Here is a 16158-nt window from a genome sequence, read left to right as displayed (position 1 = left end):
TATTAGGATGCTAATTAATATCAATTTCTTGTTAATAGAACTGGTTACATCTGCCTTGTTTATTCTCTGTTTCTTTGTTATTTAAAGTAGTATATAAGATATAGTTAACAAGCTACTGACATTACCACAAAATAAAGCAGTACTGAATATCACTCTTTAAAAAAATAAATAAATAAAACATATTTCAACGTACTTGCCAATTGCTGAAAGAAGGTATTCCACGCCTTGCTTTTCTTGTCGCCTTGTGAGAGGAATATTAGTACAATCTGGACTAAGAGATTTGCGCAGAATACCTTGTAAGAGACCATGGGGAGCTATTTCAATACATATGGCATTCTTTGGTATATGGGCACTTCCTTCTTCAAAATAAACAGAGCTCAATAGATTGTTTGTTAAGTATTCTGCTGACACTGTTTTTGCCAAATCAGACTCCCAGTCTTTTTGTAGCATTGATGCGCAAATCCATTTTGATGATCTTGGCTTTGGATCTGGAATGACCTGTACACAAATACAAACTATTATTAAGCATAATGAAATAACTAAAGAACTTTTAAACACTCAAAATCTCATCCCTCTAATTTATGCCTAAAAAAAGTGTTTATTCTAGTGTTAATTCACACTGTATAGCTTCTGTCTGTTCATCTTTAGTTGTGACAAGCACGTACCTAAAAGCATAAAAATACATTCCTACAATAACCAAACAATGGAAAATCCAAGATGGAATGTAACAATACGAGAGAAGGAAAGTCACTACTCACCATACAACGGAGATGCTGAGTCATGATAGGCACAATAAAAAGACTCACACAGTCATAGCTTTTGGCCATTAAGGCCTTTGTCAGCAGTAGACACACATACACACTCACACTCACACTCACAAAAGTGCAACTTGCACACACGTCTGCAGTCTCAGAGAGCTGAAACTACACTGCAAGCAGCAGCACCAGTGCACGATGGGAGTGGCGACTGGGTGGGGGCAAGGAGGAGGATGGGGTGGGTAGGGGGAGGGATAGTATGGTGGGCGTGGCGGACAGTGAAGTGTTGCAGTTTAAACAGAGGGTAGGAGGGAAGGTGTGGAGGGGGTAGGGGGTAAGTAGCAGAAAGGAGAGAAATAAAATTAAAAAGAAATTAAAAAACTGGGTGTGGCAGTGAAATGACGGCTGTGTAGTGTTGGAATGGGAACAGGAAAGGGGGCTGGATGGATGAGGACAATGTCTAACGAAGGTTGAGGCCAGGAGGGTTACGGGAACGTAAGATGAATTGCAGAGAAAGTTCCCACCTGCACAATTCAGAAGCTTGTGTTGGTGGGAAGCATCCGTATGGCACAGGCTGTGAAGCAGTCATTGAGATGATGGGTATCATGTTTGGTAGCATGTTCAGCTACAGCGTGGTCCACTTGTTTTTTGGCCACAGTTTGTCGGTGGCCATTCATGCGGACAGACAGCTTGTTGGTTGTCATGCCTACATAGAATGCAGCACAGTGGTTGCAGCTTAGCTTGTAAATCACATGAGTGGTTTCACAGGTAGCCCTGCCTTTGATGGGATAGGTGATGTTAGTGACCGGACTTGAGTAGGTGGTGGTAGGAGTGGGACAAGTCTTGCATCTAGGTCTATTAAAGGGGTACGAGCCATGAGGTAAGGGACTGGGAGCAAGGGTTGGATAAGGATGGATGAGTATATTGTGTAGGTTAGGTGGATGGTGGAATACCACGGTTTGAGGGGTGGGAAGGATAGTGGGTAAGTCATTTCTCATTTCAGGGCACGACGAGAGGTAATTGAAACCCTTGCGGAGAGTGTAATTCAGTTGCCCTGCAGGAACTTGAGCAACATGCACAACGCCACCTCAAAAAGCTCTCCATCCTGCTCACTTCCTACTCCCACCTTGGAATACCACTGTCCACCACTTCTACAACAACCTCCAAACCTCCCCCACACCACCTCATAGCTGGCAAACCTTGTCTCGCAGACCTACTACACTTACCCCACCTTCCAAAACTCCCTCCCACCACCACATAGAACTCAAAACCTAAACAGACCCACAACACAGTCATGAACCTTTCCTCCAGGAGCCTTAGTCCAACAGAAATATCAGCCCTTTCCAAAGGCCTCACCTTTTGCCCAACTCCCAAATTCAACCATGCAGGACTAGTTAAAGACCTTCTCTCCTTCTCCCGGTCCCTACAGTGGAAACACATTTTCACCACCAACCCAACCAATCAGACTCAACCAAAGATCAATATTGAACCTTGCCTAACTCGGTTCACTCCTCCATCCAACCGTGATCCACCCCCACTGCCTCCAAACCACCCCCTGTTAACTTTCCAGAATTTCTTATCCTCGAACCTTGCCTCACCATCATTCCCCAAATCCTTCAACATGCATACTAACCTTACATTTGCAGAAAGAACCGCAGTCCACCATTTAAAAACTTATCCTGATCTTATAATCCTACCTGCAGACAAAGGCTCCACCACTGTAGTTTTGAACCGCAAGGATTACGTGGCAGGACTCCGTCAGCTGTCAGATACTTCCACCTACAAACCATGCCACAGTGATCCCATTCCAGCAATCCAGCAGGATCTGCAGTCACTACTCAAATCCTTAGGCCCATCCCAGAACCTCTCCCCAGAGTCCATCTCTCTACTTACCCCTACCACTCCCTGCACTCCCACCTTCTACATGCTTCCTAAAGCCCATAAACCCAACCACCCAGGACGCCTGATTGTGGCCGGTTACTGTGCCCCCACTGAGAGAATCTCTGCTCTCATAGAGCAACACCTTCAACCTATTACCAGGAACCTATCCTCCTATATAAAAGATATCAACAATTTCCTCGACCGACTCTCTACAGTTCCTTTCTTTTTACCACACGGTACCCTGCTCGTCACTATGGATGCCACCTCTCTGTACACTAACATTCCTAATGCCCATGGCCTTACTGCTATCAAACACTACCTTTCCAGACACCCTATAATTCCAAACCAACAACCATCTTCCTAGTCTCCATGACCAACTATATCCTCACCCACAATTACTTCTCCATTGATGACATTACCTAGTAACAAATCCACGATACAGCTATGGGCATGTGTATGGCACCATCCTATGCTAACCTGTTCATGGGCCATCTAGAGGAATCCTTCCCAAAAACCCAGAATCCTAAACCCCTCACCTCATTCAGATTCACTGATAACATCTTTGCTATCTGGATTGAAGGTGAGGACACCTTATTCACATTCGTCCAGAACCTCAACAACTTCTCCCCCATTTGCTTCACCTGGTCCTACTCAACCCAACAAGCCACCTTCCTAGATGTTGACCTCCATCTCAGAGATGGCTACATCAGTACCTCCATCTATATCAAACCTACTAACCACCAGCAATACCTCCACTTTGACAACTGCCACCCGTTTCATACCAAGAAGTCCCTTCTGTATAGCCTAGCCACCCATGGTTGTCGCATCTGCATTGACAAGCAATCCCTCTCTAAATATACTGAGGGTCTCACTGAAACCTTCACTGACCATGATTATCCTCCCATCCTAGTACAAAAACAGATCTCCTGTGCCTTATCTTTCCAGTCTCCCACCACTTCCCAACGTCCCACAGTCTGGCCACAGAGGAGCATTCCCCGCATAACTCAGTATCATCCAGGACTGGAGCAACTGAATTACATCCTCTGCCAGGGTTTTGACTACCTCTCGTCGTGCCCTGAAATGAGAAATGTCCAACCCACTATCCTTCCCACCCCTCCCACCATGGTATTCCGCAAGCCATCGAACCTACACAATATACTCGTCCATCCTTACACAATCCCTGCTCCCAATTCCTTACCTCATGGCTCATACCCCTGTAATAGACCTAGGTGCAAGACCTGTCCCACTCCTACCACCATCTATTCCAGTCGGGTCACTAACATCACCTATCCCATCAGAGACAGAGCTACCTGTGAAACCACTCATGTGATTTACAAGCTAAGCTGCAACCACTGTGCTGAATTCTATGTAGGCATGACAACCAACTAGCTGTCTGTCCGCATGAATGGCCATCAACAAACTGTGGCCAAAAAACAAGTGGACCACCCTGTAGCTGAACACACTGCCAAACATGAGACCCCTCATCTCAATGACTGCTTCACAGCCTGTGGATCCTTATGGATCCTTCCCACCAACACCAGCTTTTCTGAATTGCGCAGGTGAGAACTTTCCCTGCAATACATCCTACGTTCCCGTAACCCTCCTGGCCCCAGCCTTCGTTAGATGCTGTCCTCATCCATCCAGCCCCCTCCCTGTTCCCATTCCAGCACTACACAGCCGTCATTTCACCACCACACCCAGTCTTTTAATTTCTTTTTAATTTTATTTCTCTCCTTTCTGCTACTTACCCCCTACCCCGTCCACACCTTCCCTCCTAACCTCTGTTTAAACTGCAACACTTCACTGTCCCCCACTCCCACCATACTATCCCTCCCCCTCCCCACCCCAGCCTCCTCCTTGCCCCCACCCAGTCGCCACTCCCTCCATGCACTAGTGCTGCTGCTCGCAGTGTAGTTTCAGCTCTCTGAGACTGCAGACATGTGTGTAAGTTTCGCTTGCGTGAGAGAGAGCGTGTGTGTGTGTGTGTGTGTGTGTGTGTGTGTGTTATGATTGTATGAGTCTTTTTATTGTGACTTTCATGACTCAGCATCTCTGCTGTATGGTGAGTAGCGACTTTCCTTTTCTCGTATTGTTACATTCCTACAATAGTTTAAATGTGTGGTACATATACACTGTCATCATCATTCCAAAGAAAATCTCCTCAGTTTCATGACTGTTACACAAATCATATTCTGAAGCAGAAATGAGAAACTACTGTAGCATTTAAATAGACTAGCCCAGCATGTAACTAACATTTTTTGAGAGGTGAATATCAGTCCTTAGTTCTCCAGTTTCACAATGTATCTTGTGTCATGGGCACTCATTGTTGTAACCACTAATTATGTTCACATTGGACGTGTGAATCTGTCATTTTTGTAATAAACGGGTATATCACAGCATGACAGTTATTCTCTAAGTGTTCTTATCTGCATTTATATCTCTACACTCTGCAAACCCTGTAATTGGTCTAATCTTGTGTTTGCATTCTCTAACAGAGCAATATATAGGGGGATTGAGGTATATTTCTAGATTCTTCACTTAATACTGATTATTGAAACATAGTAAGTACACTTTAATGGGATAACTGGAATCAACCTTCAAATGTCTGCCAATTCAAGTTTTGTAGCTGTTCTTTGCATATGTTCAGTATCCCATTAGCTTTACCTAGTATGGAACCAACTCAGATAGCCACTTGTGTTAGCATGCCATTCTGGATCAAATCTCCCCAGTGAATCAACAATAAGAACATGTATGTTGGCCAGCCTGAATGTGGTTTTTAGATAGTTTCCCACATCTCATTAGGTGAATGAGAGCTGGCACCTTGTCTGGCTTCAGTCACATGATTTGCAAACATTTCAAAAATACTCTCATGTTGGCACTTGAGATAACAATAAATGCAGACAAGTGAGGTATACAGATTATATCATGAAGAAGAAGCGGTCGTGACAGGAAGAGTATCTGGCCACCCCCTACCTCTAACATTGCCAAATCCAGAATAGCATGCTGACTCTGTGAACCTGTGGCATAAGGCTAGGAAACAGAAGAAAGAATAAATCTTATTTACCACAAACCCCACACACTTGATCAGCATTTTAATGTAGGACACATAAGTATTTTGCATGCAGTCTCCTCTGTACAGTGGCAACACACTACTACGTGTTCGTGCATGCCACCCATCTCCTCTAGCAAACAACCTCACACTGTAGGAGACAGCATCGCAAACTGCATGCAACCAAGGACAAGAGTTTTCTCTAACATGCACCACTTTGCCACAATGTGTGGATTTTCCCCAAAGCCTGCAACAGTGAGTGTCCACAACTCCTGCACTGGTGTCGATCTGTTCACATAAGCACAGTGATTTGATGTTCTTTCAGTGTTAAGTTTTCTTTTTTATTATTATTATTATTATTATCAGAACTTAACAGCTTGCCATAGTGCTACCAGATAGATGCATGATCAATGAAGACATCAGTGGTGAGTCAGCTATGTGTGTCTACAAAGCAAAGAGCATTGCAAGCTCCTGTGACAACTATGGAGAACTAGCAGGTGAGATTGATACCATATATCAGGGAAACATTATTCAGCACCCATCTGAATGTGGAGTATCACCTTCATGGAGTCCATTACATTACAGCAACTGTAGATCCAACTGTCTTTTTGTGAACAATATCCAAATCATTGTGGCACCACACAGGTGGATGTTAAAGACTGAAATTTGCAACTGTTAGATTAGCTCCACCTACGGTACCTAAAGTTCATTTATTTGTATTTTGTAGTTGCTTTGGTCAGTGTGCTAAATTAGTCTCACTTTCAGTACTTTACCTTCATTTATTTGTAAGTTGCATTTTGCTTTGATTATTGAGTTAGATTAGATACCCTTATCATACATCCATGTTCTCTTATTTGTACTTACATATTTCCTTGACCACTGTGTTAGATTAGCCCAATTTACCATACTTCAAGAACATTAACAATGTTTCTCAAGTTGTCTTAAAGAACTGTGTAAACTAATTCCCTACACATGGACGGTGGACACCCATCATGTGAACTCATAAAACCTTCATGAGTGGTGGGGGTCACTGGAATGACTAATTGAGAGCTTTTATTCATAGACATTTTGATGGTTAAATTACATATGTGGATACATTCTGCAATTAATTGTGCTTGTTAACGTTCCCATAAAGGGAAAGTTTACTATTCAGACATATTTTTTACATTGCTTTCATGCTTTATCCACACCTAGCAAATCCTCGGTCTCTGCCTGTTGTGTTCAGTTAGGAACATAATTCCCACATTGGTGACCCTAGCCAAACCACCCCTCCCCCCTCCCTCCCATACCAAGCTCTACGGCACAGCTGGGTAAACCGAGTGGCTACTTATGACACGTTCCCACCACCACCCAGCTAGCACTCACCACACCAGGCCACAAGTGTAGCACAGCTCACTACTCCACCTATTCTATCGCCATTGTATCACTTGCACCTTCGTCCCGCATATTGCGTGGGGTGGGCGTAGTTAAATAGGATTTGGCATGTTAATTTGAAGGGGTGGCTGGATGCCCTTCCTGCCGCCACCCCGCACCCCCCGGGATGGAATCAGGAATCAGAGTACCCCATCTGTCTGCATCTAGTGTAAATCATGGAAAAGTGTGGATGTGTTTCAAATGGCTGTGAGTCTCATAAATGAGGCAGAATGTGGGGACCAGCCCAATATTCACCTAGAGGGATGTGGAAAACTGCCTAAAAACCACATCCAAGCTGGCCGGCACACCGGCCATCATCGTTAATCCGACAGGCGGATTCGATCCGGGGCCGGCGCGCCTGCCCGAGTCCAGGAAGTAGCGCAATAGCGCTCTCCGGTAACCTGGCGGGTACAGCACACTACTCCACCATTTCAGAGTTAATACAGCAAGTGAAGGTTGAGTCTGACCCGGGCTTGCTGCTACCAGCCAGAAACTAAATCCCCTGTCCCCCTGATCTACAAGCACATATTTCCAGGTTTCATGCTTTCCTCAGCAACTGTTTGCAGCTTGTAGAGACCATCATCCCCTCCAACCCCCTAACTGGCCAGCACCACATCCATCTACCACCTATTAACTTCTGCAACTCTGGCTGTGGTTTGCTTCCAAGGAGGCAACATTCATAAGATCCTCAATTACCAGGCAACCCCATGCCACTCATATTAACAGTTGTGCAGCTCAAGTTTTTGGTCACTGTGGATGCCTGCAACATCGTCACAAGTCTGCCACAGTCTAGCAAATTCAATGCCCTAAAAGACCAGCTCATAGTACAGTGGCCACATCAGAAATGCTGCCCATACGTTAATTATTTTCATGGAACATGCAGCCCCCAAGGCTCCTCCAGCATCACTGCGCACTTTCCGAGCCTATGATCAGTCCCGAAATGCTGTTACTCATGAATTGGCTTGTGCATCTACCTATCACAGTCCATACAGTATTAGCGACACACAGCTAAAGAAACACTGACACAGGAGCTGTCTTGCTGGACAAGGTCTTCAAGACCCGTGAAACCCACACCATCGTTGTCGCCGTGCAGCATCGTGATGGTCCTTCACGCGGTCTCCCACACATACAGCCCTTACCAGAACCCATATGCTCCACAACCCACAAACCTTCCATGGATATAGTGCAGCTCATAACCTGCACGACTGGTAAAATTAATGAGCTCACCTCCATCGTGAAGCATACACCCCCCCCCCCCTCCCCCACCCTCACACTGCTTTCTTGATGACACTGCACCACTGCCTGCAGCAGTCCATCGATCACCGCCAGGAGCAGCCTCTGCATACCAAAATATGCCCTCTCCTACTCGCGGGGGAAATCTTTGTGGTGACACACTACTGCACATTCATGTCCATCACCCATCTGCTCTCAGAGATGAACTCTTGCTGTAGCAAATTACGCATCACCTGGCTAACAACCACACTGCAAATTGTATGCATCTGAGGACAAGAATTTTCTCTGTCATGTGCTTCTTTGCTGCATTGCATGGGATTTTGTGTGTCCAATTCCCAGTACTTCCCATACTGACACTGAGCTGTCCGCATGAGGAGTGCACTGATTTCATATCCTTTGGTATTAAGTTTATGTTCAAGTTATTTCATTATCAGAATTTAACAGCTTGCAGCAGTGCTATCAGATGGGACCACAAACAATGAAGAAATCAATTGTGAGTTAGTTGTGTGTATCTATAAAGCAAAGAGCATTGCAGGACTTGTGAAGAACTAATTGGTGAGACTGATACCATACTTCAGAGAAACATTATTCAACACCCACCTTATGGTCTCATGTCCTGAGTGTGCAATATCTGCTTTGTGATGCCCATTAAATTATAGTCAGTGTGGCAAGTTCCAACCTCTTTCTGTGAACCATGCACAAACCACCACGGTGCCACATGTGCCACTGTTAAAGACTGAAATCCCCAACTGTGTTAGATTAGCTTCATCTACAGCACCTGAAGTTGATTTATTTGTATTTTGTAGTTGCTTTAGTCACGGCTAAATTCACTTCACTTATAGTACCTAAACTCCATTTACTTATACGCTGTATTCTGCTTTGATCACTGGGTTAGATTAGATACACTTATGACTTCTCCAAGTTCATTTATTTGTATTTGCTTGTTGTCTTGGTCACTGTGTTGTATTGGCCCAATGTATTATACTTCCCAAACATTTCTCATGTTGTCTCAAAAGAAATGTGTACACCAATTTCCCACACATGTACACCAATTTCTCATGGTGGGCACCCATCATAAGTGGTGGCCTTCATAAGTGCCTACATAAATCCTTCATAAGTGGTGGGGATTACCAGACCATCTTGAATGAGAGTTTTTGCTCATAAACATCAGTCCATATGAGCTCACATTAAGCTGATAAGAACAGACAACTGCAACAAGTTTTGCTACCAGCGGAATATCTGATAACTGCAGAATATTTACCCATTTCAGGCTGTGTTTTAATTAATTTTAGGTGGGCCGATCCCGGCGGTACTGCAATGCCGGGCCAACCCGCGACAGAGGTGGAGCAAGCCCCTAGCACTCCGTCATGAGCCAAAAATGAGTTTAATATTCTGGTCCTGCGATGCAGGACGTATCAGATATTAAGCTGATAAGAACAGAACCAGCGTGGGAAGCAACGCCCTCCTGCCACGACACCCCGGTGACGTCTGCCGCAAGGCGGACAGAGGGGAGAAGTCCGGCTGTGTGTGACCCGCCTGCGTGCGTGGCACACCAGCCGCTGGCAGCCGTGCATGTGCAGTGTGCTGTCAGGGCATGGAGAAGAATGCAATAAATAAAATAGACCCTAAAACTAGCTCCAACTTTCCCCAGTGTGAATTATCTAAGGCCGCGCCTATCGCGGAATTAATCTTAAGGTAATATACTTAAGCATCCGCGCCTAACGCGGTCTTCCAATATTTAAGTAGTGGGCTTAACCCACGAATTAGAATAAGATTCAACTATTTAAGTGCGGTTAGAACCGTCTACTATATATTTTTAACTTAAAATTTTCATTAAATTTGTAATACTCGATTTATATAGAGTCATGGATATTCTTTCTTAAATTTATACTTCTTAAAACTGTAACTAAGAATTATCTCTGGAAAATAAAAATCTGTTCTTATCAGCTTAATGTGAGCTATGCGGACGATATCGTGCTTCTGGCGCGGGATTCAGAGGCGATGCAGACGCTCCTCAATGTTGTGGGTGAGGCGGCGACGTGGGCCGGGCTTACCTTCAAGCCGTCGAAGTGTGCCACGCTTCACATCCGCCGTCGGCAGACACTAGGCTCGGTATTCGCCCTGCAAGGGGGAGAACCAGCCGTGCTCGGTGCGGGTGACGCCTACCTCCATCTTGGCGTTCCCACCGGGTACAAAGTCACGCAGACGCCAACGGATGCGATCGCGGCAATTCGGCGCGACTTGCAGCACCTGGACGCTTCCCTGCTGGCTCCCTGGCAGAAGATTGACGCTGTGCGTGTCTTCCTCCTCCCTAGGCTTGACTTTGTCATGCGGGGCGGAGCGGTACGCAAGGGGCCGCTATCTGCACTCGACAAGGCAGTGAAAGCGGCTGTCAAATCTTGGCTGTTCCTCCCACAGCGTGCGTCCACCGAACAGCTGTACCTCGCGCTGGGAGAGGGAGGATGCGGCCTGACGCCGCTCGCGGACGCTGCGGACATCTCGACGATCGTCCACGGCTTCCGCATGCTGCACTGCGACGACGCCACCGTCCGCGACATCGCCTGGGCCACACTAACTACGGCCGCGCGCCGCCGACTGGGGAGGGAGCCGAGTCGTTCCGACTTGGCCACCTACCTTAGCGGCAGCACTGAGGGTGACCTCGCACGCGACGGAGGTGACATCCAGTCACTGTGGACGCGCGTCAGGAACGCCACAAGGCGCCTAGCGCCGCGTGGCGTCACCTGGCGCTGGAGTGAGCTGCTTTCTGAGTTGCAGGTGGAGGTCAACGGCCGACCCGCCATCGCTGACGACGCGGAACACGGCGGCATCGGAGGGGTGACGCAGCCGGCCACGGAGGGGACGGCGCCTGTGACTACACGACACCTCGATGATGGCGGCGATGGACCACAACACGATGATGACAGCGTGGGACGCATCGTCAACACTGGCGTCGAGCATGTCCGGGTGGGAGGGGGCGCCAAACGGCTCCTCTCGCGGACGCTCCGCGAGTGTCTGAGGCAGCGCCTGCGCAACCTCCTACTCAGGAAACCTGACCAGGGGAAGGTGTTCGAGTGTACCAGGGAGTCCACAGCGTCCAACCACTTCATAGCGGGAGGCAAATACACCCGCTTCGCAGACTGGCGCTTTATCCATCGCGCCAGGCTCGGAGTCGTGCCTCTGAACGGTTGTCGCCGCTTTGATGGGCGGGCAAACAACAACAAAGCCTGCCGACGCTGTGGCCACAACAACGAGACGCTCCCGCACGTGATTAACGCGTGCATGGTGCACTCAGCAGCCCTGCAGTATCGCCACAACGCGGTCCTCAACCGCCTCGCGACAGCAGTCGCTGGGCGGCCAAGGAGAGGAAACGCTGCTGTTCCTGACATCAGGATTAACCAAGCCGTCATAGGGGACAGCAGTGGGCTGCGTCCGGACCTCGTAATAACTGACGAGGCCGCGAAGACTGTGACCATCGTCGATGTGACAATCCCCTTCGAGAATAGGCGGATTGCGCTCGACAACGCTCGGCAACTGAAGAGGATAAAGTACGCCGACGTTGCGCGCGGATTAGCCGCTCGCGGCTACTCCGTCACTGTCGACGCCCTGGTTGTTGGCAGTCTGGGGGCGTGGGACCGCCAGAACGATGCAGTGCTTCGGCACCTAGGCATCGCTAGCCGCTACTGCCAACTGATGCGGCGGCTGATGGTGTCTGACACCATCAAGTGGTCCCGCGACATTTACGTGGAACACATTACTGGCCACCGCCAGTATGTGTCCCCCTAGACTGTGGCATGCTCTGACGTCAGGCTGCGAGACCCTCGAGACTGCAGTCGTCGGAGAACTTCGAGGTCGGTGCCTTCGTGACGTCGGTGTCGAGATTCTCCTCCACGACGCGGGACCAGCGGCGCTACACCACCTTCGCGCCGCACTGCAGCAGTGCCGAGTCAGTAGCGGTGCGTGCGGTGCTGCCTGGCGCCCCTCCCTCCGTGGTGTCCGCCGAATATGGCCCCCACCTCGGTTGGCGCGGTGCTAGGCGGCGCCAAACGTGTGCCTACTGCCCGGCAGTCTCCAGCCAGCGTGGGAAGCAACGCCCTCCTGCCACGACACCCCGGTGACGTCTGCCGCAAGGCGGACAGAGGGGAGAAGTCCGGCTGTGTGTGACCCGCCTGCGTGCGTGGCACACCAGCCGCTGGCAGCCGTGCATGTGCAGTGTGCTGTCAGGGCATGGAGATGAATCGAATAAAATAAAATAGCTCCTAAATTAGGTCCAACATACCCCTGGTTTGACATAAATAAGGCCGCGCCTACCGCGGGAATATTCTTAAGGATGACATACTTAAGTAACCGCGCCTAACGCGGCCTCTCTCAATATTTAAGTAGTGGGCTTAACCCACAAACTAGAATAGCAATACAATACTTAAGTACGGTTAGAACCGTTTTTCTAAATTTTATTTTATCTAAACTTAATAAAATTGTAAAACTCGCATTGTATAGAGTCATGGATATTCTTTCTTAAATTTATACTTCGTAGAACTGTAACTAAGAATTATCTCTGGAAATAAAAATCTGTTCTTATCAGCTTAATGTGAGCTCATATGGACTGATTACTGCACCGGGAAGCGGTCGCGCTTATTCTCCTGTTTCAGGGGGACCTCATTGCAATACCATTAGCCCACATTTTCAACAGTTCATTAACAAATGGAGTCTTTCCTTCCTGCTTAAAGACAGTGAAACTAAAACCACTGTTCAAAAAGGGTAAGAAAGAAGACATAGCCAATTATAGACCTATTGCCTTGCTATCTACATTTTCTAAAATACTAGAAAAAATTTTTCATAAGAGGTTGCTAGATTTTCTAGAAAATTGCAAAATATTATCCACAACCCAACATGGCTTCCGGAAAGGCCGATCAACAGAAACAGCAATATATGAATTTCTGGGTGAAGTACTCGAAAAAATTGATAGTGGACAAAAAGTAACTGGCATATGCCTTGATCTGTCTAAGGCTTTTGACATCATAGACCACACTCTATTGCTGCAGAAGCTTGAAAGAATTGGTATCAGAGGTATGCCTAACAGCTGGCTTAGATCATATCTTACTGACCGCAAGCAAGTAGTAGAAATACATTTTCACAAAGAAAATAAATCAACAAGACACTATTCTGATTATAAAGCAGTAAAATATGGAGTACCGCAGGGCTCGGTACTGGGCCCTATCCTATTTTTGATATATATAAATGACCTAACATCAGCCAACCAGTACCATAGCACTATCCAGTTTGCAGATGACACAAGCATATTAGTCAGCGGGAAAACTGCAGAGATACTACAGACAAGACTGTCTGAAGCATTAACAAATGTTGTAAACTGGTTCAACCAAAACAAACTAATAATAAATAAAAGCAAAACAGTAGCATTAAATTTTCATAATATCAAGAGAAACATTGAAGAGGATATAAAAATTCAAATGTCAGACACGGATATTGCAAGTGTGCCTAATACAAAATTTCTGGGGGTCTGGCTACAGGATAATCTTAGATGGGAAACTCACATTGACAACATATTAAAGAAGCTAAGTACCATGTGTTATTTAATGAGAGTGCTAGAAAACTGCTGTCATAAGGACTGTCTAATGACAGTTTACTATTCTAATATACATTCTGTCCTAAAATATGGGATCACTTTTTGGGGTAACTCGCCATCCTGCCTAAAACTCTTCAGGATGCAAAAAAGAATAGTGAGAATCATGGCTGGAATAAAAAGGAACAAATCATGTAGACCATTATTTAAAAGGATGGGGATTCTTCCCCTTCCGTGTATTTTCCTATTTGAAAGTGCAATGTTTATAAAGAAATATACAATAACAAATCCTAGTATCCTCCCCAAAAATGAAAATGTTCATCATCATAATACAAGACAGAAAACTGACTTTCATGTACTCCATACAAAAACCAGTTTGTGCCAAAAAGGAACATTACACCATGGAAAAATTATCTACAATAAATTGCCAAGAGAAATTAAAGTAATGACAGATGTAAAAAATTTTAAAGCAGCATTAAAAGAATATCTGTTGACACATTGCTTTTATAGTGTGGAAGAGTTCCTCCAAAATCCTCGAGAGTCTAAGTGATGATTATGCAAATACTGTAACCATTAATATTGGCCTATAAATACATTCAGATGTAATTCTAAAGTTTATAATGGGGTTCAAGTATAAGTTGTATAGCGACTTGCCCAGTATATGAAGCAAAATTCTGTGAATGTAATTCTCTAGTGTACATGTCAGTTCATAGTGTAGAAGAGTTCCTCAAAAATCCTTAGAGCTTAAGTGAGGATCATGCAAATACTTTAATCGTTAATATTGGCTTATACATGTATTCAGTTGTAAACTTCAAGTTTCTAATGTGGTTTAATTATAACTTACACATTGACTTGCCCAGTATATGAAGTGCTGTAAAATTTTGTGAACATAATTTTCTAGTTTCTAAAGTGTTTTAATTATAAGATATACTTTGACCTGTCCAATATCTGATGTGCTGTACTGTACATGTAAGATTTACTGGACCAATAAATACAATACAATACAATACAATACAATACAATACAAATATGTTCTGTAAGTATTTGTGCCTGTTAACATTCCAATAAAGGAACAGTCTACTATTCGGACATCTTTTGTTACAATGTTGCCATGTTTTCCTGCCCATTTTACGCTACACATCCAGCAAACCCATGGTATCCACCTGATGTGTTCAGTGAGGAATATAATTCCCACATTGTAGAAGGACTGTATTTTTCCAATTTTCCATCTGCTTTATCTATAATTGAGCCTATCTGACCATTCCAAGTCATATCCATACAAATTGCTATATTGAGATATTTGTGTGAGATAACTGATTGAATATAATATCAATGAATCACAACTGGTGTCACAGGATACCACTTTTCTGCATTTTGTGACGTGCATTATTTTACATTCTCATCCTTTTAAAGCAAGCTGACTATCTCTGCACCACATTTAAATCTTGTCAAGATCTGAGGGAGATTTGTGAGCCTTTTTGCAGATACTACTTCATTACAGGTACTGCTTAGGAGTGTTCCTGCAGTACTTGTTAGTGAGAATAAAATTCTGTCCAATGTTTTCCACAGTTACATATTTTATTAGACATTTTTAGGTGTAGTGTGTTAATTACATAATGTCAGAAAAATGCTGAAGTGTACCAAAATACTGAATCTTTCTGTTTGGTGTAGAAGCAAAGTTCTTGGAGGATGGAGAAAATGGATTAGCTGTGTGTAATACACAAAAAATGCACTACAGAGTGGGAATTATTTCACAAAATGCAGTATGCAGGAAACAGAAGAAAATCCAGGTTGGCAGCAGCAAGTGTTATTTTATAACAAACAAAACCATTGTTTTTACACTTTCTGTCTTTCACTGAACATTAGGAAGCATATCAATGGATAAATCAACTCTGTTTTAAAGTAAGAATTAATAGCACAAATAAATTCAAAACCTTCCTTTACAGGTAATTTGATAGTGTTACATGCCCCTCTCATAATAATATCATTTAGCCACTTCAATCATAATGTTTAATTTTGATAATGCTGTACTAATGGTAAAATCTGCCACCCACCCCCACACATTAAAAAATTAAAAAGAACTTGAGTCCAAAAATGTTTCTTCATTCATCTCATTAGCTAGATCTGGTTAAGAAAATCCCATCACATCCATTACTACAAGCTGGTTGTCAAATATTTTGCATTTAAGATAACAAACAGTGGAAACTCAACATAGGAAAATTAACATTGTAGGAAAAGATAAATTACTA

General features: G+C 44.9%; 1 protein-coding gene and 1 pseudogene across 1 annotated transcript in view; both read right to left on the bottom strand.

Annotated features, from left to right (window-relative positions):
• LOC126483828 (fatty acid synthase-like) overlaps nt 1-16158 on the bottom strand; it is a 394620-nt gene that overhangs the window by 204019 nt on the left and 174443 nt on the right. The window contains exon 13 of the mRNA XM_050107027.1: nt 194-498. Within this exon, the coding sequence (XP_049962984.1) occupies nt 194-498 (305 nt within the window). The remainder of the gene's footprint in view (nt 1-193; nt 499-16158) is intronic.
• Nucleotides 9619-9790, bottom strand: LOC126485596 (U2 spliceosomal RNA; annotated as a pseudogene).

This window comes from Schistocerca serialis, chromosome 6 (assembly GCF_023864345.2).
Source record: "Schistocerca serialis cubense isolate TAMUIC-IGC-003099 chromosome 6, iqSchSeri2.2, whole genome shotgun sequence".
In the NCBI taxonomy this organism is placed as follows: domain Eukaryota; kingdom Metazoa; phylum Arthropoda; class Insecta; order Orthoptera; family Acrididae; genus Schistocerca; species Schistocerca serialis.
The sequence above is the reverse complement of the archived record's forward strand: the minus strand, read 5'-3'. Positions and strand labels throughout refer to the sequence as shown.